General features: G+C 39.8%; 1 protein-coding gene across 1 annotated transcript in view; it reads right to left on the bottom strand.

Moving 5' to 3' along the window:
- trrap (transformation/transcription domain-associated protein) overlaps positions 1-25,440 on the bottom strand; it is a 219,627-nt gene that overhangs the window by 112,659 nt on the left and 81,528 nt on the right. The window contains 7 exon segments of the mRNA XM_087997909.1: positions 6,606-6,752; positions 10,170-10,280; positions 13,325-13,450; positions 15,166-15,324; positions 16,750-16,956; positions 23,235-23,501; positions 24,340-24,468. Of these exon segments, the coding sequence (XP_087854035.1) occupies positions 6,606-6,752; positions 10,170-10,280; positions 13,325-13,450; positions 15,166-15,324; positions 16,750-16,956; positions 23,235-23,501; positions 24,340-24,468 (1,146 nt within the window).

Raw genomic sequence — 25,440 nt, 5'->3', positions numbered from 1 at the left:
AGACTATGTGATAACAAAGCCAGGTGTGTGTGGTAGGATATTAGAGCATGGGGGGTGGGTTCAGGCCCTAAAATTGTTGAACTTGATATCGAGTCTGGAGGGCTGCAGCTTTCCAAATGGAAAATGAGGCTTTGTTCTTCCAGCTCAGCTCAGCTTAAGTTGAAACACTGCAGCAAACCTGAGACAGAGATGCTGGCCAGGGAACAGGGTGATGTGTGAAAGTGGCAAGCAAGTCCAAATCCACATTTCTACCTATCACTGATAACTTTTCACCTTTTTTGAAAACCAACTCTACCTTAAAAACATTGAGACTTTGCTTCCACTGGCTTTTCAGAAAGAGAATTCTAAAAGCACACGACTCAGGAAAATAATCACATCTGTTTTAAATAGATGACCCCTGATTTTTAAGCAATACTGCCCAGTTCCAAAAGGAGGCATGGTTTCAACTTCTACACTGTCAAGACCCTCGGGATTTTCTGTTCCAATCAAGTCACCTCTTGAACATCTAAGAGGTGACTTTTCTCCTAAGACAACCTGCTCATTCCATGTATTAACAAAGTAAACTTCTCTGAACCGCTTTCAATCTTACATTCTTCCTGAAATAAAGTGAACAGTACTGTATACCGTACTCCAGATTCAATCTCATCAATTCCCTATATAACTGAAGCATAAACTCTACTTTTGCACTCAACTCTGTTCACAAGAAAGAACATTCTTGTAACATTCCCAATTACTTGCTGTATCATATACCAGCATTCTGCAATTCATGCACTAGGACACAGATGACTGCCTTTCAAAGCTCTGCAATCTCTCACGATTTACACATTCTTCTCGCCAAAATTGACAATTGCATATTTTACACTCAATTTACCAGATCTTTGCACATTCACTTAATCTATCTACCTCATTTTGTCACCTCCTTATTTTGTATTCACAACCCATTTGCCTACCATTGTGTGTCATTAGTTATATGGTTGCCAATTTTGCTTAGACATTTATGTTTTATTTATCTATCTTTTTCATTTATTCACAGGATGTGGGTGCCAGTAAATGGACAAGCATTTATTTCCCATCCTTAGTTGGAGCTTCTTTCTTAAACTGCTGCAGTCCATTTCCTGTCGGCAGAGCAACAATACCCTTAGGGAAGAGATTTCAGGATTCTGATCCAGTGACAGTGAAGAAAGTGACACTTTCCAAGTCAGGATGGTGAGTGGCTTGGAGGAGAATTTACAGATCAAAGCGTTACCAAGTATCTGCTGCTCTTGTACTGTTTGATGCAGTTTCTTTGGATTTGGACAGTACTGTCAAAAGAGCATTAGAATTTGTGCACTTGTATCTTGTAGATGGCACACACCACTGCTACAGAACATCAGTGGTGGGGTGAGTGAATGTTTGTGATGTGGTGCAAATCAAGAGAGCTGTGTCTTTTTGGTGTCAAGCTGCCTATTGTTGGAGCTGCACCCATCCAGGCAAGTGGAGAGTGTTTCATCACACGACTGACTGGAGTCTTATTGATGACGGATAGGTTTTGGGGAGTCAGGCGATCATTACTTGTTGTAAGATTCCTAGCCTCTGACCAGCCTAAATATATAAATAAATTAATATAAATTGTAAACAGTTAAGGGGCCAACACCAATCCTTGCAGCAAACGTTGAGAACACATATTTGCGGATTATGAGAATCGGGAAAGTAAACATTAGGACAATTTCTATGTTGCAAATGATTTACAAAGTAATTTTACTAAGTCTCTGTGTTCTGCATTGTTAGTTATCCAGGACGAAAAAGTGACAAGTTTGCTAACTGAATTTACATTTTTGGTGCAGGGCAAGAAGTAGCGAGTCTTAATTTCCACTGCATTCCTCTTGTCAGAGTCTTATTGATATATAGGGGAACCTCGATTATCTGAAGGAGGTCTTGAGGTCCCGATAGAAACATTACGTGAAAGAGCTGTTTCAATCCTGATCGTGTCTTTTGTTTACACTGATTAAAAACGATCTCTGCCGAGAACAATCCTGGACATAGGTGAGAGCCCAGGCACCATCTCCAAATGACTGATCTCCTGCCCTCTCTCCCTCTCCCCACACTTTCCCTGGAGTTCTACATAGGGGTGAACCCTAAATCCCCTTTCCCCAGATATTCTAACATTGTCTCATACAGGACAGAGGTGGAACTTGACAAAAAGCTGCAGTTAAAAAGTTGTGCGTGCGCTATTTGGAGACTTACCCCAGAAAGGTAGCAGCAGTCTTACGGTTGGGGGATGAGGCAGCTGTGGGGGGGGGGGGGGCACGGGCGGAGACGGACAGGGGACAATGTTGGACGATGTTGGGGGGGGCAGCAGTGTTGGACGGGACTGAGGTCGGGCATGGGTTGGGGGGGGAAAAGAGAGCGGTGTGCTGCAGTCTCCTGAACAGGGAGCAGACTTATTAGAAAACTCTTGAGCCCCAGAGGAAAGGCATTGAATTGATTAACCAAATAATCAATTATCCAAACGAAATAGTGCCCACCCATGTCGTTCAGACAATCAAGGTTCCTCTGTATTCTGCCAACCTTAAAAAGATGCATTTATACTCACTGCTTCAGATGAGCCAGATAATCTTCTCTCCACGCCATTGTGCTACTCCCTACATTATGAATTTTACTTTCATTAATCGTCTTTTCATTTCCCATTACCCATTCTCTAGGCTCACCTTCTACTGGATCAATGCACACTTTGTTAATCTGTTTTTTTTTAAACTATTTATAAAAAAAAACTCCTGTCAGCTTTTCTAGCTTTCTCTCATAGTCTAACTTTTCCCCCCTCATTAATTATTTTTGGCAATTCTTTGCTTTTTTTAAATAAAAACATTCTGTCCAGTCTTCTGACTTGCCTTCTGTCTTTGTATAATTAAATGTTTTCCTTTAAGTTCAATATTAAATTTAACATTTCTAGTTAACCATGGGATGGTGAATCCAACATTTGGATTTTTATTGTATTGGTTGGAATGAATCTGCTGTCTGTATTCTGAAATGTTCACTTAAATGTCTGCCACTGCATCTCTATTGACCTACCCTTGAACCTAATTTGCCAATTCACTTTAGTCAACTCTATTTTTATGCACTCATAATAGCCTTTTAGTTTAAGAAATAGATTTGGACCTACTCTCTCACTCAAAGTGAAAGTAAAATTTAATCATATTATGGTCCCTGCTATCGAGTTCATGCTGAGATAATTACTTAATTCTATCTTGTTGCACAAAACTAGGTCTAGCATAGCCTACCCTTTGGATGGCTCCAGGCCATGCTGGTCTAAGAAACAATCCTGAAAACATTCTATTAATTTGCCTAGACTACTTCTGTACATCTGACTTTTCCAGTCAATATTAAAATCTCCCACAATTATTGCTGGACCTTTCTGACAAACTCCCATTATTTCTTCCTTCATGTCCCACCCCTACCACGTGGTTAACTGTTAGGGGGCTTGCACAGCACTTCCAGAAATAATATTTTGTCTTTATCATTTCTAATCACTATTCAAATTGGTTTTCTGCATGTGGGTCATTCCTTACCATTGTGCTATCATTAACTAACAAAGCCACCCCTCCATCCTTCCCTAACCTTCTGCCTTTCACAAATATTCTGATCCCTTGAACATTCAGGTGACAAACCATGTCACCCAGCAGCCACATGTCTAAAATGTCTGACAGATCATTATTATTTATTTCTAAGGCATTGCTCTGTTCAGTTGTTTAATTTCAAATGCTACTTGCATTCAGATAGTCTTTGGTTTTATCCTTTTATTGCTTTTGTATCTCTCACATGATCTCTTGATTTACTCTTCAATTTGTACTATTCTTTCCTGACACTTTGTTGATTATTTTTCACATTAATACATTTCTCTTTTGCCTTTTCTCTACTTTTTGATTTGTCACATACTTCTAATCTCATCCCCTAACGTTTCAGTTTAAAATCTTTTCCATCTCTCTAGTTCCGCAGCTCACAGTTTGGTTCAGGTGGAGACGGTCCCATCGCTACAGATTCAACTTGCCCCATTGCTGCTGCCAATGCTCTAAGAACCAGATCCCATTTCACCCACACCAGTCTTTGAAACAAGTATTCATCTCTCTAACCTGATTTGCTCTATGCCAGTTAACACATGGCTCTGTAATAACGCTGATTTTGGTCTTTGATATTCTGCTCTTAATTTGTTGACTAGTTCCTCACATTGACTTCTTTGCTTTTCCTGCCTATGTCATTGCTGTCCTTGCTCACCAGTCACTGAAATCAAGCACACATGTGCAGCAAACCGTAAAGAAGGCAATCTGTATGTTGGCCTTCATAGCAAGGGAATTCAAGTATAGGAACAAAGATTTACTCCTGCAATTATACAGGGAATTGGTGAAGCATCTGGAATACTGTGCGCAGGTTTGGTCTCCTTATCTGAAGAATCTTCTTGTTATCGAGGAAACACAGCAAAGGTTTCACAACTTGATTCCTGTAATGGCAGGACTGACGCACGAGGAGAGATTGAATCAGTTAGAATTATATTCACTGGAGTTTCAAAGAATGAGGTGGGGGGGGCGGGGTCTCATAGACACCTAACAAGACTAGATAGCTTGGATGCAGGAAGCATGTTCCCAGTGGTGGCGAGTCAAGAACCAGCGGCATAGTTTAAGGATAACGTATAAACATTTTGGGACTGAGGGGAAGAAAAATCTCTTCATCCACAGAGTGGTGAGTCTGTGCAATTCACTACCACAAAGTAGTTAGGACCAAAACATGATGTTTTAAAGGAAGTGGTAGACATAGCTCCTATAACAATAAGGATCAAGGGATATTGGGAGAAGGTGTGATTAGGGCATTGAGATTGCTGAACACCTATGGTCTGTGTCAAACATGACGACTGGATCCTTCTGCTCCCACTTCAACTTCCTTTCTAGCCCCAAGCAGATGACCTGAACTCCGGCATTGGCAGACAGAGTAATCCGCACACACCCTCTTTGAAAATGCAGTGTAGTTTTTTCCACTTCTTTCTCTGAAGCTCTGGAATATTTTTCTTCAGATGCTTATCCAATCCCCTTTTGAAAGCCACAATTGAATTTGCCTCCACCAGTTTTCAGGCAGTGCATTTCAGATCATAAATAGAATGCTGTGCTAAGAATATTCTTATGCTACCACTGCTCCTTGTCAATCTTTGATATCTGTATCCTCTGGTTCTCAACAATAATCGATTAGCCTAGTTTGCTCTCTTAGTCCATCAAAACTACTCCAACAGCAGTATTTGGAGAGGATTTCATGCTGGTTGGCATCAACTCAACAAAAGAAAAAGTAAACCAAAATAAATCAATAGAAAGCTGAGCACTTAATAAATGGATAACCCTCCATTTTCTGGCATTTTGAAGCTGTTGACAAAAAGAGCCTCTGATATGTCATGACTTGGCATTTTAAAAATGCAAAGAAACACATTAGCTGACACAAATTTGAAGTTTTTTTTAAGAAAACAATTTCCACATATTAGTGCTTGAAACTAAAGACACAATATTTCCAAAGAAAACTTGAGGGAAATAAATTACAGGGATAAAAGTAAAGGAATGGGCCCAACTGGATTTCCAAAAAGATAAGTCATGGACATGGTAGACAAAGTTGCCCTTTTGTGCTGTAATGCCTATATGTCTATAACCAGAACAAACACTGCAACATTCAGTGAAGTTAATCCCACAATCAAGGTACAAATCAAGTGAAGCAGTGTTATTTCAGTTCAAATCACACAATTCAATTACAGAATCATGAAATTCATCATCAACAGATACAACATCCTCACAGGTCAAGAAGAAAGATAAAATCATAAACAAGGGCCACACTGTGCTAAAGAATGCATTGCAATATGTTCCAAGGCAGTTTGACACCTGAAGCAGAACTGATGTTAATAAATCATAATCTTTCCCACTACAGTTTATATCACCTCAGCCCCACAGATTTTGCTGCCATATACAAACCTGCAGAATAGACTTGGCTCTGTGTGGAGGGGAAAAATAAGTCGCTCCACCACATCCCAAACAAAACATTCACCAAATCCTTTCATATGCCTGTTCATTTTTTTAAAAACAGTCTAAGTGAAAAATCAGGAATAAAAAGGATCATTTGTTACATTAACACTCACACCACACAACCAAAATTATTCTGAATAATTAAATATTTGGGCTTGTTATCTTGTTTCTAAAATCTCAAGTCTGAACAAAGTTTTTTCTCATTACCTGCTTTAACCTTACTTTTCTGTTATTTTCATCTCTTTCATGTCCTTCTAACTTGAACTTTGACTAACAAGTGGGTTTATTTGTAATACTTAATATGCTTATAAGCATCAGCAATTTTCCTTTCAATAATTTGCTACAAAATTTAAGTTCCCTCTGCATTAGAGACATGCTTGCATCAGCCTCACGCTTTCCTGACGGTCCACTCTCATTGTCATGAGGAGTCAAAGCTGGAGATTTATTTGCACATATGCATTCTATCAGTTATCTGTTAAAATGGAACATGGAACTAATGAGGCTGAAAGGTACATAAGCTTGCAAGTACATAATAAAGCGCTTTTAATATGGTAACTATTTGAGGAGAAAAAAAAAACATACCACCGTCATCAGCAACTTGTCAAACCACTGCAGTTTCAACTCAGCTTTTGGCCACATATCAGGACGAAGAGCCATCTTCAGAAGACTAACACAGCGCCTCGACAACATTTCGCCTGGTGAACCCGCTGTGTTTGAGGAATCATTCACCTGGGATTCAATTGTCACATATAACTACACAGGCTGTAAGTAGTAACTGTCGCGAATATAAATTTTTGTTTCATTACTGCAGCACATGCGAGTTCCATCATATATCGAAAAAAAAACAGGATGATGAAAGATTTACAATTTCTTCATTGCTAAGATTAATCCAAAGTTCTAACATATATGAGAGAATGGATAAGCATTGAAAAGCAATGATCAACTCAAATATTAATAATAGGAAATATGCTTAAAAATACATTGAAAATTGGAAGCAAAATAAAAAGTTGTAAATACTCGTGATGACTAACTATTTTCATTTTTACCCGAGAGTTGCAATAGAGATTTCTATGGCTTCAAATCCACTCTTGGGATTTGTACGTATAAATGGAACACAATACAGGGATGAATAACATTTTCCAGATACATGTTAAGCCAAGACATCATGGATCTGTGCCAGGAGGTGTTGAAGGTCTTGTGATTCCATCCACAGAATAACAAAAGTCTCTCAAAAGATCTGATTTTTCAGAACAGTGTTTTGGTTAACTTTCTGCCCTTAACCTACAACAGTCAAACTGATCTAGGTCATCCTGTTGTGTTCAAAATCACTGCCACATTTTCCACAAAAAATGGTAACTGCAAATATTTATTCTAATTTACTTGCTTTGAGTTCTGTCTGAAAAATGTGAAACATTGCATATGTGTTATTTTTGTTGCTATATCAAGAGCCCCACCTGCCTCCTATCTTAAATCTTCAGAAGGGTCTTGCCCCAGAAATATTAGCAATCAGCTTTAGCAGATGATGATAGAGACATGATGGCAGAAAGAGAATACTTTGCAAGACAACCACATTCTTTCAGCAACGAAACAGAAATTTTGGAAAAGATCAGCAATTCTTTGGCTTTTACAATATTTTAATAGCTCAGTGTCAACTCTAAATGGGGTCGTTTTCTAGCTTTGCAAGATAATCCTCACCAAACGTTTCTGGGTAAAGTTTAAAGGGAAGATGGAACGGAGCAGAGGGTCTGGATTGTTTACAATGCTCAGCTCTACATCATGTTTCATTTCATTTCTTCTAATAATTTTTAGGACTTTCATATGGTTTGTTTTTAAACAAGCCCCATCAACAGGTAGCATAAAAGCAAGCAATAATCAGGAGAAAAATAATTTTAGTCATACATTTTGTTGCGGCCAACACATCAGCAGGATATCAGGGACAGGTACAGAAAATGCTAAGTCTTATGACAAACTCAGTTTGGGAAAATTATAACTTCATTGATACAAACCTAGCTCAAATAGAATACAATCTAACTTATCAAATGGAGAGCTTCTCATCTTCCTCACATCAAAACGAACAGTCTGTTAATGAGAATCTTCCAGCAGAGCTAGTGTGAACCAAAAGTAGCTTTGAATTCTCTGGCCATGGTGAGATGGTTACTACTGTGCAGATTGAACAAACCACTGCACTCTTGCTGGTCAGGGTAACATCATGTCAAAATTCTGGGTACAAGGTTCACAGAGAAATACTTAAACATGCCTCTTCCATATGGATGATGTCAATTATCATACAGAAGTTGTTCTGCCACAATATTAAATCTTGAAATGTAACCTCAGCTTTACCTCCATTCTAGAGCTCAAATAGTACCACAGCTCAAACAACCAGCACGTCAGGTGGGTACTAGTACAACTGAAGCTGCCTCAATTGCATAATGTTCAAAAATGCATAATGTACAAAAAGTGGAGGGATTTGGATGTCCTTATGCATGAATACTAAAAACGTAGCATCCACTTTCAGCATATGGACCATTATTTCAAAAGGGATTGGAGAATAAAAATAGAGGCACAGGCCAGACTACACAGAATACAGCAAACAGTTACAGTTCCCTTATCTAAGGAAAGGTATAATGGCATTGGAAGGAGTCCTGAAAAGATTCAGGAGGTTGATTCCGGGTATTGAGGGATTTTATTACGGAGAGACCTTGAATAGATTGAGGTCTTATTCTTCTAAACCCCATTGAGTACAAGAGATGTTATTGAAACAAAAAATATTCTAAGTGGCATTTGTCAGGGTAAATGTGGACAGGTTGTTTCCCCTTGTGGGAGAATCTAAGACCAAAGAACAATCTCCGAGGAAGGGGTCGCCATTTAAGACACAGCTGAGAAATTTCATCCATCAGAAGTTAACGAATCTGTGGAACTCTTTAGCACAGAAGACGGAGGAGGCAGGACTGTTATACCTTCAAGTATATTCAAAGCTGGGGTAGAGAGATTTTTAAACATAAGGAATTAAGAATCATGGGATAAGGCAGGAAAGTGAATTTGATAGGCCAAATGGTCTATTTCTGCCCTTACATCTTAAGATCTTGTTTCTAACAATAACCAGAAGTAGACAGCTGGATGTATTTTCTTGTAGAGTACCATTCTGAGGAATTTGTCATTAAAACCAGGCAATGCAAAAGTTACAGTATGATCACAAAATAATTGCCCCCATTTCTAAAGAGGGATTAATAAAGAAAGCTTCACATTTACGGACATCTTTCCCCATGACTCTCACAAATATGACATATACAATTAATAACTTTGAAGTGTGATGCCTGCTATCATTTTGCTCTCAACATTATCTCTCAAACAGATTAGCATGAATGAGCAGTTAATGTTTTTCTTACCCCTTTGCTTTCCGACTGAAGGGAAATGATCAAGAAAAAGCTCTGCTGCTCTAATAGCCCCAAGTCTTCCCTAAATCACAGCCATAGCTAGACAGGACTGCAGCTTAATGTATTATTTAAAAGAGATACCTCTAACAGTGCATTGAAAGTGTCTGCTTAGGATTTAAGCCCACAATAAAGAAAGTCTTTCATGATCTTGGAATAGACTGAAATGTTTTAAGGGCAATAAAGTACTTGGAAATGTAATCCACTCTTGTAATGTTGGGAATCAACAGGGAATTTACAAAAAACAGGCTCCCACAAATTCAAAAAAAAAAATGATTTAATGACATTAACTGGTAAATAAAGACTAGTCTGAACACTGTGATGAACTCCCTCATCCATCTTTGAAAGAGCGCAAGGAATCTTTTATGGCCAACTGAGGGCAAATAGACTTTCATTTAATGTTTAATCTGAAAGACCGCATCTCCAAAAGGCAAGCATTCCATCAGTATTGCACTTGAGTTTCAACCGAGATCATGTGCTCAGGTCTGTATCAGAACTTCATGGAATTATGACATACACTGGGAGGCAAGGATGCTATTAATCAATTAACAATTTTATAATATTAAAGGGCAGAGGGTAGTGAAAGGAAAAGACTTACATAAAGTTCTATCACAGCTAAATTCTTGTAGCAAATATTTCAAATGTTCAATTCAAACCACATAAAATTAACATTCTGCAGTTATTCTCGCAAATGACAAATTAGTGTGATCATTACCTGACAAGCTATTCTGATGAGGAAATTCACTACGGTATCAGTGTGCTGCTTATCAATAGGTTTCGAAAGCAGATGATCAGTCCCTGTTAAGGACTGGCTGCGTCCAAACACCTGTTGGTTTAAAAATATTTAAAGTGAGGTTACTTTGCAACAAAATTGCAGATGAACTTTTCTGAACAAATTGATCTGACACCAGTCTGATTCAAAATTGAATTAGTATGTCACAATTTTTCAGAAAGTTCAATTTATTGCACATGGTAAGTTCAATTTACCGTGGGCGGCACAGTGGTTAACACTGCTGCCTCACAGTGCCAGAGACCTGGGTTCAATTCCCGCATCAGGGAACTATCTGTGTGGAGTTTGCACATTCTCCCCATGTCTATGTGGATTTCCTCCAGGTGCTCCGGTTTCCTCCCAGTCTAAAAATGTGCAGGTTAGGTGAATTGGCCATGCTAAATTGCGGAGAAAGTGAGGTCTGCAGATGCTGGAGATCAGAGATGGAAACGTGTTGCTGGAAAAGTGCAGCAGGTCAGGCAGCATCTAGGGAACAGGAGAATCGACGTTTCGGGCATTAGCCCTTCTTCAGGAATGAGGACAGTTTGTCCAGCAGGCTAAGATAAAAGATAGGGAGGAGGGACTTGGGGGAGGGGCGTCGGAAATGTGATAGGTGGAAAGAGGTCAAGGTGAGGGTGATAGGTCAGACTGGGGTGGGGGCGGAGAGGTCGGGAAGAAGATTGCAGGTTAGGAAGGCGGTGCTGAATTTGATGGATTTGACTGAGACAGGCTGGGGGGAGGGGAAATGAGAAAACTGGTGAAATCCGAGTTCATCCCTTGTGGTTGGAGGGTTCCTAGCCGGAAGATGAGGCGTTCTTCCTCCAACCGTCGTTTTGCTGTGGTCTGACGATGGAGGAGTCCAAAGACCTGCATATCCTTGGTGGAGTGGGAGGGGGAATTGAAATGTTGAGCTACAGGGTGGTTGGGTTGGTTGGTCCGGGTGTCCCAGAGGTGTTCTCTGAAACGCTCCGCAAGTAGGCGGCCTGTCTCCCCAATATGGAGGAGGCCACATCGGGTGCAGAGGATGCAATAGATGATATGTGTGGAGGTACAGGTGAATCTGTGGCGGATATGGAAGTTTCCTTTGGGGCCTTGGAGGGAGGTGAGGGGGGAGGTATGGGCGCAAGTCTTGCACCTCCTGCGGTTGCAGGGGAAGGTGCCGGGAGTGGAGGTTGGGTTGGTGGGGGGTGTGGATCTGACAAGGGAATCACGGAGGGAGTCGTCTTTACGGAATGCTGACAGGGGAGGAGAGGGAAATATATGCTAAATTGCCCATAGTGTTTGGTGTAGGGGTATGGGTGAATACCTCTTCGGAAGGTCGGTGTGTGGACTTGTTTGGCCGAATGGGCCTGTTTCCATACGGAGTAATCTAATCTAATTTCCTGGGTGCATTAATATAAATCAAGTTAACATGAGCTGGACCAGCCTCCAAAATTGTTTTTGCTCCAAGAGAACTGGTTTTAACAATTTGATAATTTTCTAAGCCAACACATATTCTAATACTTCAGAAGGGAGGAAGTAGAGTTTTGATTACATCAATACAAAGAATCCTTTTCTGGTATAAAGCACTATTTGACCTCTATATGAGCAGATAGATTTGGCTTTGGAAGATTACAAATTTACTGATGATGCAAAACACTTGCGGTCCTCTAAATAATCGGAGATCATTTTGGTATGAGAAGTGAAGAGTCAGTTCATTTTCCACATTATAAAAGTTAGTCTTAGACATTCCCCGAATGTTGATATAAAAAAAAACTATAAGCAGAATATTAAGCTATTGTTCAGCTGGCAAGGAACAGTTTTGTAGTTATGTGAATGCATTTCTGATTTCAACACTTTTTTTTTTAAAACTGAGCGCTTTCAACTGAGCCAAGGCTTAAACTCCACTTTGCAAAAATGAAAGGAAGAGAAAAAGACAACTAGCTGAGAGTTCCCAATAAATGTTCTGAAGAAAATATCAGACCTGAAACATTGTTTCTCTCTCCACAGATGCTGCTATACTTGCTGGGTATTTGCAACATTGTGTTCAATTTTTAACAGACTCTAAAATATTAAGTATGTAATTGACAAAAAAAAAGCATTAGCCACAATTAAGATAAACAGTCAGATTCCCAAAGATTTAACCTCTATGTACACCTTCTGCAATTATACCATTACATCATATGAAAAATAAATGCACTTTCTGACTGAAAGTGAAATAAAGTAGCATCACAAAGAATTAAATGCAGTAAACTGTATAAATATGCAGAGAACAGTGTGCTGTTCATGACTAAATCAAGGTAAATTCCTGAATTTTTGACCATTCCAGTTTTGCCATCTCAGCACTTTTCCTTCCTTAGAGAAGTATATTAGAATAAAACAATAAGTACAGAAATTGGCACAGCTTAGATCAGAAGAGCGTGTCCTACAGAAAAACGACGTATTCAATGACTTTAGCAAATTACTTTAATAAGAGAGGAATATTGAATTCATTCTATTGGACGAGTCATGCTTTCTGAAAGCAACACAAGATGAAGTGAGACCAGTTTGGCTAAATACCAATTATGTCAATGCATAAACTGCTAAATAGTAATATGTAGGTTGTCATCACTTTTAGTTCAAATATCTGAAAACATGACAGATTGACTACAGAAACAGTTCACAATTACACACTGCATTCAAGGTAAACGAATTAGTTATCTGCTTTCAAATGCAGAAATTGATTAAGTTATTTTACATTACATAAACCACAACATTCTAATCAAGTCAAGTATTTGTGTTGCAAAGTTACAAACAATCTTTAATTTATTGTTGAGAGCGCTCATTTATAGTAACATTATCACTTTAATTGGAAATACATTTTTCAACTATATTTAATTGCTAGCTAAAAGACACGAAATGGACTTTAATACAATTTGTACTAGAGTGCAAATGCTATAGTGCCAGAATTAATTTAGCTGCATCCAAAACTTTACCCGCACAACTGCATCAATGGAGTGATCAAAGCATCAACTACACAGCCCAAGTTACCGATCCCAACACATTTCCTCGCAAAGAAAAAATTGCATTACTGTTCTTGAACGTGAACCAGATATTGTCCTCTATCTTTGGACTGTACTCACAGTTCCAGCATTTGTTCTGAAGCGTTTCACATCCTGAGCAGAATCCACTGATAAACCTCGTCTGACGTTGCCATTGGTCGCACTGGTTCCCTCACCACCGCCATTTGCGTCAGGATCTGAATCTGGCTACATTTTTTAAAACAGCATGGCAGGGAGCAGGGGTGAGGAATTGAACAGAATGGTAAAATATTCAGTATTCATTTGGCAATATCTAAAAATCAATACATCGTATTTCATAGTCATCTTATGAAAACAAAACCTCAAAAAACAGATATCAGTTGTAAAACTCATTTCAGCAATCTGGATGTACACAATAAAAGGAGTTTTGTTTTCTTCTTTTAGTTCTCCTGTGGTCAGAGTTGAGGAGTTAATTATTGGCATATAGTCTTTAAGGTACTGAAATACCCTATATACAGAAGAACTTCGATTATCCGGCATTCGATTATCCTAACAAGATCACAAAGTCCCGATGCCTGGCTAAACTATGTTATCCTGCACTTCAAATAACCGAAGGAAATAGTCCCCCACCCACGTCCCTCGGATAATCGAGGTTCCTCTGTATACAGCACCAACCTTCCTTTTGTGTACAATGCACCCTCAGATTCAACATTTCTCGTCATTGTGTGACTGGATGCCAAGCTTACACACACCCGCTTCTTTTTATGTATCGGCTGTCTGACTATAGGACAACTGTCTTTTGAAGTACAAATATAGCACCTCTTCTAAACTCCTAACATGTTGAAGTAATTATGTATCTTTGAATCGCAGCCCCTGTTATGGGAATCATGGCACCCAATTTGAATGCAGCACAATTCCATAAATAGTTATGTGCTATATAAATAGATAATTGGTCAGCTGAGGGATAAATATTGGTCAGGACACCTGTAAGCTCTCACAAATGCCTTGAGATCTTTTACGTTCACATATCACAATAGACAAAGCTGCAGCTTAAAGTCGCATCTGAAATACAGCACCTGCAACAATGAAGTGCTTTCTCAGTCTGCATTGGTGGGTCAGCCTAAAGTTGATGCTTGGAAGTGGAACTTAAACCCTCGAACTTCTGACTCAAGAGGTGAATGCATCAAATATTGAAGTAATGATGGGACCTTCCTCAATTACACCAAAAGATGTTTTGGATTATAAACAATACTCTCCTCCCTAGGATTATTAACTGCCCCTTCAAATCATAGCACTAAAGTAAGTTATGATTTCATTCTTGTGAAATTAAACCTTTGAGGTAACTAAACTGCTACTGGATGAGAATTGAATCAAAAACGAAACAAAGTTATACATCCAGTAAACAAATTTAGGTTTCAGCCCAAAGTGGAGGCTTCCAACACAAGAAATAATTTTGGTAGGAATAAGATAAAGAAACATTGCTGAAAAAAAATTATCCTATTCTGTAACTGAGCACACAAAGCTAATTGTAATTTCAATCGATGCAAGTAGTTTCTTTCATCAATAAGGAATAACATGCACTGATTTGATGTCCAAAAAACACAGCTTTGAACATCCAAAAACATTTAACTGCACATTATTAAAACTGATAACCTATTTATCCTCAGATGAATAACAAATTCAACAAGTAATCCTTTGAAATGTTAACAACTCTGATATTGATACATGTTTAGAAAAAACACAGCACTGCATTCCTGGAATCGAGCCTCAAGACTCAGGTGTATACAAAATGGTATCCCTCTTAAAATAATGAAACATGACTTTTAACCTGAATCAAGGTTATGCTAAAAATGAACTTGAAATGAAATCTTGAACAATGGAAAAATGCCCAATTGTCAAGCTTTTAAATGGAGGATAAATTGATATTCTGCATATTACTTTACCTGCTGGTCCTTGATTCTCTGCAGCTCCCATTTAATGACAACTTCAGCCAGATCAACAGCTAACTTCCTCTGTTCAATGGTGACACTTGGCGTGAAACCTAGTCGCTGCATGGCACTAACCATGTGTTGCACAAGATGATGTCGCACTGGGAAGTACACCTAAGCAGAAACATTATTCCCAATTGCATTACAGAATACTCACAATGTGTCCTTTCTTAATGTCTAATTCTCACTATACAAGAAGGAAGGCTTCTAAAATCTCCTCCTATAAACTGTGTACTTATGATACATCTTTGCTGGGCAAGTGTAAATTGGTACCGTTCAGGGACCACACATTTCCAGTAAATATTATGCATATCTGACTTTTTTTTTCCCTTCTGGTCCAAGACAACTCCTCTTTTATACTAAGAATATTGGACAACTCAGACTGGAATAGAACCAGGAATCAAACTGATAGGTTTAAATGAGGACTTAAACCATGGAAGTGAAATGTGAGAAAGTTCATTCCAAATGTAAAACTTGCTTATGGAACCCAGTCAAATGCATTTGTCCGATCACAAAGGGATTTTTGCTCTCTATTGTTCTGCTGAAGATTCTGCATTTCTTGTAATGTTACAAAGTGATTGTGCAAGATGAGATGCCATCTGCAAAATAAGTGGTTACTACTACAAAAAGACCACAAACTACCTACACCTTTCAAGTGGATGTTAGGAAGGAATCCATAATATTTCCTGTGATGCAGCATGTTTCTGCAAAGCTGCCTTTACTGTGGTTTACTGGCCTCTCCTTTGAATTTGGAGGTTTACTTCTGCTGTCTATTTATACTACTCTCTTCAAAAAGATAATGATAACTGTATAAGACAAATGGGGAATTTAAAGGCTGGGGGCACATTTTTAAGGTGAGAGGAGAGATTTTAAAAGAAAAAGGGGCATTTTTTTTTAAAAACAGAGGATGGCTCATGTCTGGAATGAACTTCCTGAGGAAGTGGTGGATGTGGGCACAATTACCTATGTGTAAGTACATGAAGAGGAAAGGTTTGGAGGGATATGGGTCAAACGTAGGCAGGTGGGACGAGTCTAGTTTGGGATTATGTTTGGCATCGACAGGTCAGACTGAAGAGTCCATTCACATGCCATATGACTGGGGGTTACACCCAAAATATTGACTTCTCAAACTTCTGATGCTGCCTGACTTGCTGTGTTCTTCCAGCCTCCTGCTTGTCCACTTTGGATTTGAGCATCTGCAGTTGTTTTGTCTCTATGACAGCCAGCAGAATTGACACAAACGAATAATCTTAATGCTAGGGGACAGTGAAATCATTGGCGATAAAAGGCCAAGTTCTTAGCTTTCTATTCTCCTGGCATTGCATGACAATGGAGTTATTGACTAATCACAGTAATCAACCTTTATCAATTTCAGTCTATACAATGCATACAAACAAACAAGTAGTGGAACCATCCCATCCGAAAATGTTGCCCTCCCAAGCATGTTACAATTACCATGGCACAAATTTTTAATACCCTTTCCTTTGTTGAGGTATTAGCTAATAGATAGAAACTCAGCTTATTCTTGTAACAACTTACCCTAAAATGTTGAACAATGAGATGCAAAATGTGAACCAGCTGAGGCACTGTATGCCCTTCTTCCACAATGATTTTTCTTGTCCAGTGAGTCAGCATTTGATGTCCATCTTCCATGCGAGCTGGGACAGCAGGAGTCAAAATGGCCATCGCTTGCCTGACTACCAATCGAGCTTCCATAGCATGAGCTTTAAGCAAACTGAGGAAAACCTGTGAAAATATAATTGAGAAATGCCTGACCTTGAAACAATGTTACACCCTAAATTCTTAAAATTACGTACACTGCTCATTCACCAATCACACCTGAGCTCAATGCCTTGCATCGATTCCTAATCTGAGAATTCAACAATTTTAAAATTCTTACCCTCATTTTCAAATTCCTTCATTGCTTTACCAATCCTATGTAACTTTCTTTATCACTACAAATTTCCTGGAACAATGCATTGCTCCAATTCTGTATTGCAAATCCAAATTTCAATTCTCAAGCTCTATAATTCCCTGTCTACACTTTGCTGTCTCTCTACGTCTCCATCACAATGCTACCAAGAATGTACATCCTCAAAAAGCTTGGTCACCTGCCCTTCTACGTTCTTGATATGGTTGATCCTGGAGGGACATGATGCACATCTATTTGGAAAGGCAAGGAGTGATTAGGGATAGTCAACATAGCTTTGTGTGAGGGAAATCATGTCTCACAAACTTGATTGAGTTTTTTGAAGAAGTAACAAAGAGGATTGATATGGGCAGAGCAGTAGACGTGATCTATATGGATTTCAGTAAGGCATTCGACAAGGGTCCCCATGGGAGACTAGTTAGAAAGGTTAGATCTCATGGAATACTAGTCATTTGGATACAGAACTGGCTGAAAGTAGAAGACAGAGGGTGGTGGTGAAGGGTTGTTTTTCAGACTAGTGGAATGCCACAAGGATCGGTGCTAGGTCCAGTACTTTTCATCATTTACATAAATGATTTGGATGCGAGCATAAGAGGTATAGTTAGTAAGTTTGCAGATGCCATCAAAATTGGAGGTGTAGTGGACAGTGAAGGTTACCTCAGAGTACAATGGGATCTTGACCACACGGGCTAATGGGCTGAGGAGAGCCAAATGGAGTTTCATTCAGATAAATGTGAGGCACTGCATTTTGGGAAAGCAAATCTTAGCAGAATTTGTATAATTAATGGGAAGGTCCTGGGGAGTATTGCTGAACAAAGAGACCTTGGAGTGCAGGTTCATAGCTCCTTGAAAGTGGAGTCACAGGTAAATAGGATAGTGAAGGTAGCGTTTGGTATGCTTTCCTTTATTGTTCAGAGTATTGACTGCAGGAGTTGGGAAGTCATGTTGTGGCTTTACAGGACATTGGTTAGGCCACTTTTGGGATATCGTGTGCAATTCTGCTCTCCTTCCTATCGGAAGTATGTTGTGAAATTTGAAAGGGTTCAGAAAAAAATTTATGGATGCTGTCAGGTGGGGTGACCTTTTACAGGTTTATAAAATCATTAGGGGCATGGATTGGATATATAGAACATAGAACATAACAGCGCAGTACAGGCCCTTCGGCCCTCAATGTTGCGCCGACCTGTCATACTAATCTGAAGCCCATCCTACCTACACTATTCCATGTATGTCCATATGCCTGTCCAAAAATGCACTTAAAGTTGGCGAATCTACTATCGTTGCAGGCAAAGTATTCTATACCCTTACTACTCCGAGTAAAGAAACTACCTCTGACATCTGTCTTATACCTATCGCCCCTCACTTTAAAAGTTGTGCCCCCTCGTGTGTGCTGTTCCCATACTTGGAAAAAGGCTCTCCCTGTCCAGCCTATCTAACCCTCTGATTATCTTGTATGTCTCTATTAAGTAGGAGAAAGTGAGGACTGCAGATGCTGGAGATCAAAGCTGAAAAATGTGTTGCTGGAAAAGCGCAGCAGGTCAGGCAGCTTCCAAGGAGCAGGAGAATCGACGTTTTGGGCATAAGCCCTTCTTCAGGGATGAGGAAGGTGTGCCAAGCAGGCTAAGATAAAAGGTAGGGAGGAGGGACTTGGGGGAGGGGTGTTGGGAATGCGATGGGTGGAAGGAGGTTAAAGTGAGGGTGATAGGCCGGAGAGGGGCTGGGGGCGGAGAGGTTGGGAAGATGATTGAGATAAGGGGGGGGGGGGGGGGGGGGGGAGGGGAAATGAGGAAGCTGGAGAAATCTGCATTCATCCCTTGTGGGTGGAGGGTTCCTAGGCGGAAGATGAGGCGCTCTTCCTCCAGGCGTCGTGTTGCCATGGTCTGGCGATGGAGGAGGCCAAGGACCTGCATGTCCTTGGTGGAGTGGGAGGGGGAGTTAAAGTGTTCAGCCACGGGGCGGTTGGGTTGGTTGGTGCGGGTGTCCCAGAGGTGTTCCCTGAAACGTTCCACAAGTAGGCGGCCTGTCTCCCCAATGTAGAGGAGGCCACTTCGGGTGCAGCGGATGCAGTAAATGATGTGTGTGGAGGTGCAGGTGAATTTGTGACAGATATGGAAGGATCCCTTGGGGCCTTGGAGGGAAGTGAGGGGGGAGGTGTGGGCACAAGTTTTGCATTTCTTGCAGCTGCAGGGGAAGGTGCCGGGAGTGGAGGTTGGGTTGGTGGGTGTGTGGACCTGACGAGGGAGTCGTGGAGGGAGTGGTCTTTCCAGAGCTGATAGGGGAGGGGAGGGAAATATATCCTTGGTGGTGGGGTCTGTTTGGAGGTGGCTATTAAGTCACCTCTCAACCTTCTCTCTAACGAGAACAGCCTCAAGGCCCTCAGCCTTTCCTCATAAGACATTCCTTCCATACCAGGCAACATCCTAGTAAATCTCCTCTGCACCCTTTCCAAAACTTCCACATCCTTTTTATAATGCAGTGACCAGAACTGTACATAATACTCCAAGCGTGGCCGTAGCAGAGCTTTGTAAGCTGCAGCATAACCTCCTGATTCCGGAACTCAATCCCTCTATTAATATAGGCCAAAACACTGTATGCCTTCTTAACAACCCCGGTCAATCTGGGTGGCAACTTTCAGGGATCTGTGTACATGGACACCGAGATCTCTCTGCTAATCTGCACTCCCAAGAATCTTACCATTAGCCCAGTACTTTGCATTCCGATTACTCCGTCTAAAGTGTATCACCTCACACTTGTCCACATTAAACTCCATTTGCCACATCTCTGCCCAGCTCTGCATCCTATGTCTCTCTGCAACCTACTACATCCTTCGTCACTATCCATAACTCCACCAACCTTAGTGTTGTCCTCAAATTTACTAACCCACCCTTCTAAGCCCTCATCCAGGTCATTTATAAAAATGACGAACAGCAGTGGACCCAACACTGACCCTTGCGGTAGGCTGCTAGTAACTGGATACCAAGATGAACATGGTCCATCAACTACAACCCTCTGTTTTCTTTCAGCAAGCCAGTTACTGATCCAAACTGCTATGTCTCCCACAATCCCATTCCTCCGCATTTTGTATAATAGCCTACTGTGGGGAACCTTATCGAACACCTTGCTGAAATCCATATACACCACATCAACCGGTTTACTCTCATCTACCTGTTTGGTCACTTTGTCAAAAAAGTCAATAAGATTCATTAGGCACGACCTACCCTTCACAAAACTGTGCTGACTGTCCCTGATCAGATTATTCTTTTCTAGATGGTTATAAATCCTATAACCTTTTCCAACACTTTACCAACAACTGAAGTGAGACTCACTGGTCTGTAATTACCAGGGTTGTCTCTACTACCCTTTTTGAACAAGGGAACCACATTTGCTATCCTCCAGTCCTCAGGCACTATTCCTGTAGACAACGATGATTTGAAGATCAATGCCAGAGGCTCGGCAATCTCTTCCCTTGCTTCCCAGAGGATCCTAGGATAGATCCTCTCCGGCCCAGGGGACTTGTCTATTTTCTCACACTGCAGTATTTCTAATAGCTTTTCCTTGTGAACCTCAATCTCTTCTAGTCTAGATGCAAGTATCTCTGTATCTTCCTCACCAACATTTTCATTTTCTATAGTGAACACTGTCAAAAAATATTTATTTAGTGCTTCGAATAGGCAAAGTCCTAGGGGTGGGTGGAGTTCAGAATTGGAGGGCGTAGGTTTAGGGTGAGAGGGGAAAGATATAAGAGACCTACAGGGCAACTTTTTCACACACAGGGTGGTACATGTATGGAATGCGCTGCCAGAGGAAGTGATGGAAGCTAGTACAATTGCAACATTTAAAAGGCATCTGGATGGGTATACGAATAAGAAGGATTTGGAGGGATATGGGCCGGGTGCTGGCAGGAGGGATTAGATTGGATTGGGATATCTGGTCGGCATGGACGAGCATATGACTCTAAATGAAATTGCCTTGATTAAAACAAACAAATTTAATGTTCACTGTGAAAAAAAAACAAATGCAGTTCCAGTTACAGTAAATGTTGGCCAGCAGACAACACCCTCAACCACTGAATAAATAACTAAAAAAAATTCAAAAACATAGGCATTACTATGGGATTGCTAGACTTAAGCAAGATTATAATGTTGCTGAATTTGTGTTTAATGTCCAATAAGTGTAAAATATCTCGTTTGTCCCAAGTTTTGCAGTAATGAACATAGAAGGGAAAGTTAGTAAGTTTGCAGATGACACCAAACTTGGAGGTGTAGTGGACAGCAAAGAAGGTTACCTCAGAATACAACAGAATCTTATCAGATGGACCAATGGGCTGAAGAGTGGCAGCTGAAGTTTAATTTAGATAAATGTGAGGTGCTGCATTTTGGGAAAGCAAATCTTAGCAGACTTATACACTTAATGGGAAGGTACGAGGGAGTGCAGATTTACTTGAAAGTAGAGTGGCAGGGAGATTGGATAATAAAGAAAGCGTTTGGTATGGTTTCCTTTACTGGTCACAGTATTGAGTACAGGAGTTGGGAGGTCATGTTGCGACTGTATAGGACATTGGTTAGGCCACTTTTAGAAACTGCGTGCAATTCTGGTCTCCTTCCTATCGGAAAGATGTTGTGAAACTTGAAAGGGTTCAGAAAAGATTTACAAGGACGTTGCCAGGGTTGGAGGATTTGAGCTATAAGGAGAGGCTGAATAGGCTGGGGCTGTTTTCCCTGGAGTGTCGGAAGCTGAGGGGTGACCTTATAGAGGTTTATAAAATCATGAGGGGCATGGATAGGGTAAATAGATAAAGTCTTTTCCTGGGGTGGGGGAGTCCAGAACTAGAGGGCATTGGTTTAGGGTGAAAGGAGAAAGATATAAAAGGGACCTAAGGGGCAACATTTTCATGCAGAGGGTGACACGTGTATGGAATCAGCTGCCAAGGAAGTAGTGGAGGCCGATACAATTGCAACATTTAAAAGGCATCTGGATGGGTATGTGAATAGGAAGAGTTTGGAAGGATAAGGGCCAAGTGCTGGCAAATGGGACGAGATTAGGTTAGGATATCTGGTCAGCATGGACGAGTTGGACTGAAGGGTCTGTTTCCGTGCTGTACACCTCTATGACTCTAATTGCCTGGAAGTATAGAAATATATCTGCACAACAACTTGATAAGACAGTAAAATAGCAGTTGCATTGGCTAGGCCGAAAAAAAACTTTGTTGCTCAATACCAAACAGTAAAACTTGTAAACATAGACACATTGGTGCATGGATCAACTGATGCTGTTTGTATAAGTCTTTATTTACAAAATGGTTAAAAAGTAGAATCGCAGGGAGACAGGATAGTGAAGACAGCGATGGTATGCTTTCCTTTATTGGTCAGAGTATTAAGCACAGGAGTTGGGAGGTCATGTTGCGGCTGTACAGGACAGTGACTAGGCCACTTTTGAAATACTTCGTGCAATTCTGGTCTCCCTCCTATAGGAAGGATGTTGTGAAACGTGAAAAGGTTCAGAAAAGATTTACAAGGACGTTGCCAGGGTTGCAGGATTTGAGCTATATGGAGAGACTGAATAGTTAATTCAATAAACTGTAAACAAAAAAACGTCTCCAGTCATCATTCACTTTTCACACAAACCACTCCATGCCTGGGTTCGTGCCATTCAAGCATACAATTCCAAAGGTGGGTGGATAGCTACTCTGTCAAAACATTGACTGTGTTAGGAGTTAACAAAGTATTTCATAAAAAGCCAATGAGAATTTTGATGGGTGGTTTTGGGGGGGGGGGGGGGGGGGGAGCGGTTAGACTGCAAAAAATAAACAAGCTGATAATTTTTGTGACTGATTCAGTGAAAGTAAACTTGCAATAAAAATGATTCAGTACAATGAAAGCCACACATAATTTGCACTTTGCACATGCCCATGGTTTCAGAGTGCCTTTTGACAATTTTACCATGCATATTATTGGTCTCTCTGCTCAACTATCTATTTACACAGGAATCACTGTTGGTAGATGTGATCAACATTTTCTCAATTAAAATCTGATATTCGGTCACATCTACCATTTAAAGCTACATGAAATTACATGGCGAACAATATGAAGCTTACCTGCAAGACTATCTTTTTATGAATTGCAAATTTGGCTATGATATGTGCCAGAAGTAAGTGACCACTGTATTTGCAGGCTGGATCCACACAGGTCTTGGAAAGCAAGCAAGGCCACGCAAACGTCATCAGGCGTCTCAGTTTGCTGTTCCGATTTTTATTATTGTCGTGGATGTGGTGGGGTGCGTGCTCAACGAGAAGAGTTGCAAATTGCAGTAAGTAAATCCTTAAAGCATCTAACATTTCAGCATGCTTCTCTGGATCCAGTACCTGCGAAAAAAAAATCCATAACTATTTAAATAGATAAAGGATTAATAAAAGTTAATAAATTAATGAGTACTGGCCAAAGAACAAAGTGGTGATGAGAAGAACAGTATTTATAAAAACAAAAATTAAATCATGATTTTTTTTAAAACCAGGGGTGTTAAAATCTAGGTTGCATTGTCTGCAAAGATAGTGAAAACAGATTTAATAGCAGCTTTCAATTGGGTACTGTGAATATTCTTGACAAGAAAAATTTGAAGGGTAATGATTAAAGAGCAGATGAGACGGATGGACTGGGTAAGTTTCTAAAGATGACAGCATTGGAAAAACAAGCCGAATGGCCTCCGCCTATGCAGTATGATTCTACAATATTAACTGCACTTGAATTGAAAAAGATACTGGCTCTTAGGAAATGCTTCTGGAAACCACCACAATTTTCTTCTTCTTCACAACATCAGTAGTCACAATTACATAAATTGTGTAAATTCACAGAAAATAAATTATATAAAAGCCATGAGCATCTTGAATCCTCTCAAGATACTCAAGGTGCAGAGATCATTGCTGGAAACGCCTCAAATTGTGGAAAAGTCTGAATTATTAATATTTACCATCTAAAATCTCTTCTGTTAAAAGCAGAAATGATTTATGAGTTGCCACAGGTGGACTACATTTTAAGATACAGTGAAGAATAATCACACTTTCAAACTGATGAATAATTTATTGGAATTAAGCAGTTTACTGCACTATCACAGCAAAGAGCAAAGGCATGAAGTGTAACAAAAGATTCCTTGGCTCATATTTACAAATAAGAAACCTGCATCAATATCCAAACCATTAGCATTACCTTTGTAATGAAAACACTTGTGATGCTATCAGGATTATCTCCCTCAGGATTTGGAGGCCCTAAAAGTTGCTCCCCTTCACCTTTGTCAAAGCTGTATTGGAAAGCGGGGATCAAGATGTGCTGCAGAGCCTAAAAAAGGACATACCAGCAAAATCAAATAGCATATAATATTCCTTTTCTCGTACACATTTGAATGCCACAAAATCAGCAATATCATTCAGTAAGAAGCCAGTCAACCCATTACACCTAAGCTCATCTTTTCAAAGATGTCATATAAAATAGTATATTTTAAAGTTTAGTCATTTCTTTTAGTTCTGAAGATCAAATACTTGTAATAACATAAATATCAAAATATTGTTTAAAAATCTTGATGCAAGTTGAAATGAATACAAGTGCTTTGTGCGGAGATATATCTGACATACAATTGTACAAGAGAAGCACATCAGAACACAGAACCCAAGGTCAGTTGTGCACTGATCACCGATCCTTCAACGATTCATCTGGCTGAGTAAATGCCACCAACTGTACAAAGCATAATCTTGAGCTGATATATTTTTGCAGATATGCGCAGGCAAAGTCAAAAAGGTAATGGATGGCATGCAGCAAAATACAACTAGTAAATATTCAGTCGGGTTTATCATCTTCTTAATTTGTGAATTTTTGTTTAATTGCATCTCTAAATGAGAACTCAGTCATTCTATTTAATTGAAGTACTTCGGCTGAAATTCCTTTGTTGCTTTAGTCATGCAGATAGTTAAAAGTCAAAACATTTCAATGATTAAAACATAAAATATTTGATATTTAAATCCATTCATTCATCATTAACAATCACCACAGAAATACATTAAATTCACAAGTACATTAATCCAAAAATACATTGTTACATTTTCCCATTACAGTTACATTATAATGGTTAATCAATCTGGAGAATGATAGGTCTAACAGCAGCAATATAAATACAAAACGCTGGCTTAGGGGCTTTGAAATGAACAGGTCGAGGAACAAATTAATTACAATACTTGACCACATGAAATAAATCATAATTTTAATTATAATTTTGAAGTTATTACTGATCTGATGAGCAACAAAAACATTGTACAT

The sequence above is a fragment of the Chiloscyllium plagiosum genome, unplaced genomic scaffold, assembly GCF_037043375.1.
Source record: "Chiloscyllium plagiosum isolate Xiang-an unplaced genomic scaffold, Cpla_swu_hap1 HiC_scaffold_20, whole genome shotgun sequence".
NCBI lineage: Eukaryota > Metazoa > Chordata > Chondrichthyes > Orectolobiformes > Hemiscylliidae > Chiloscyllium > Chiloscyllium plagiosum.
The sequence above is the reverse complement of the archived record's forward strand: the minus strand, read 5'-3'. Positions and strand labels throughout refer to the sequence as shown.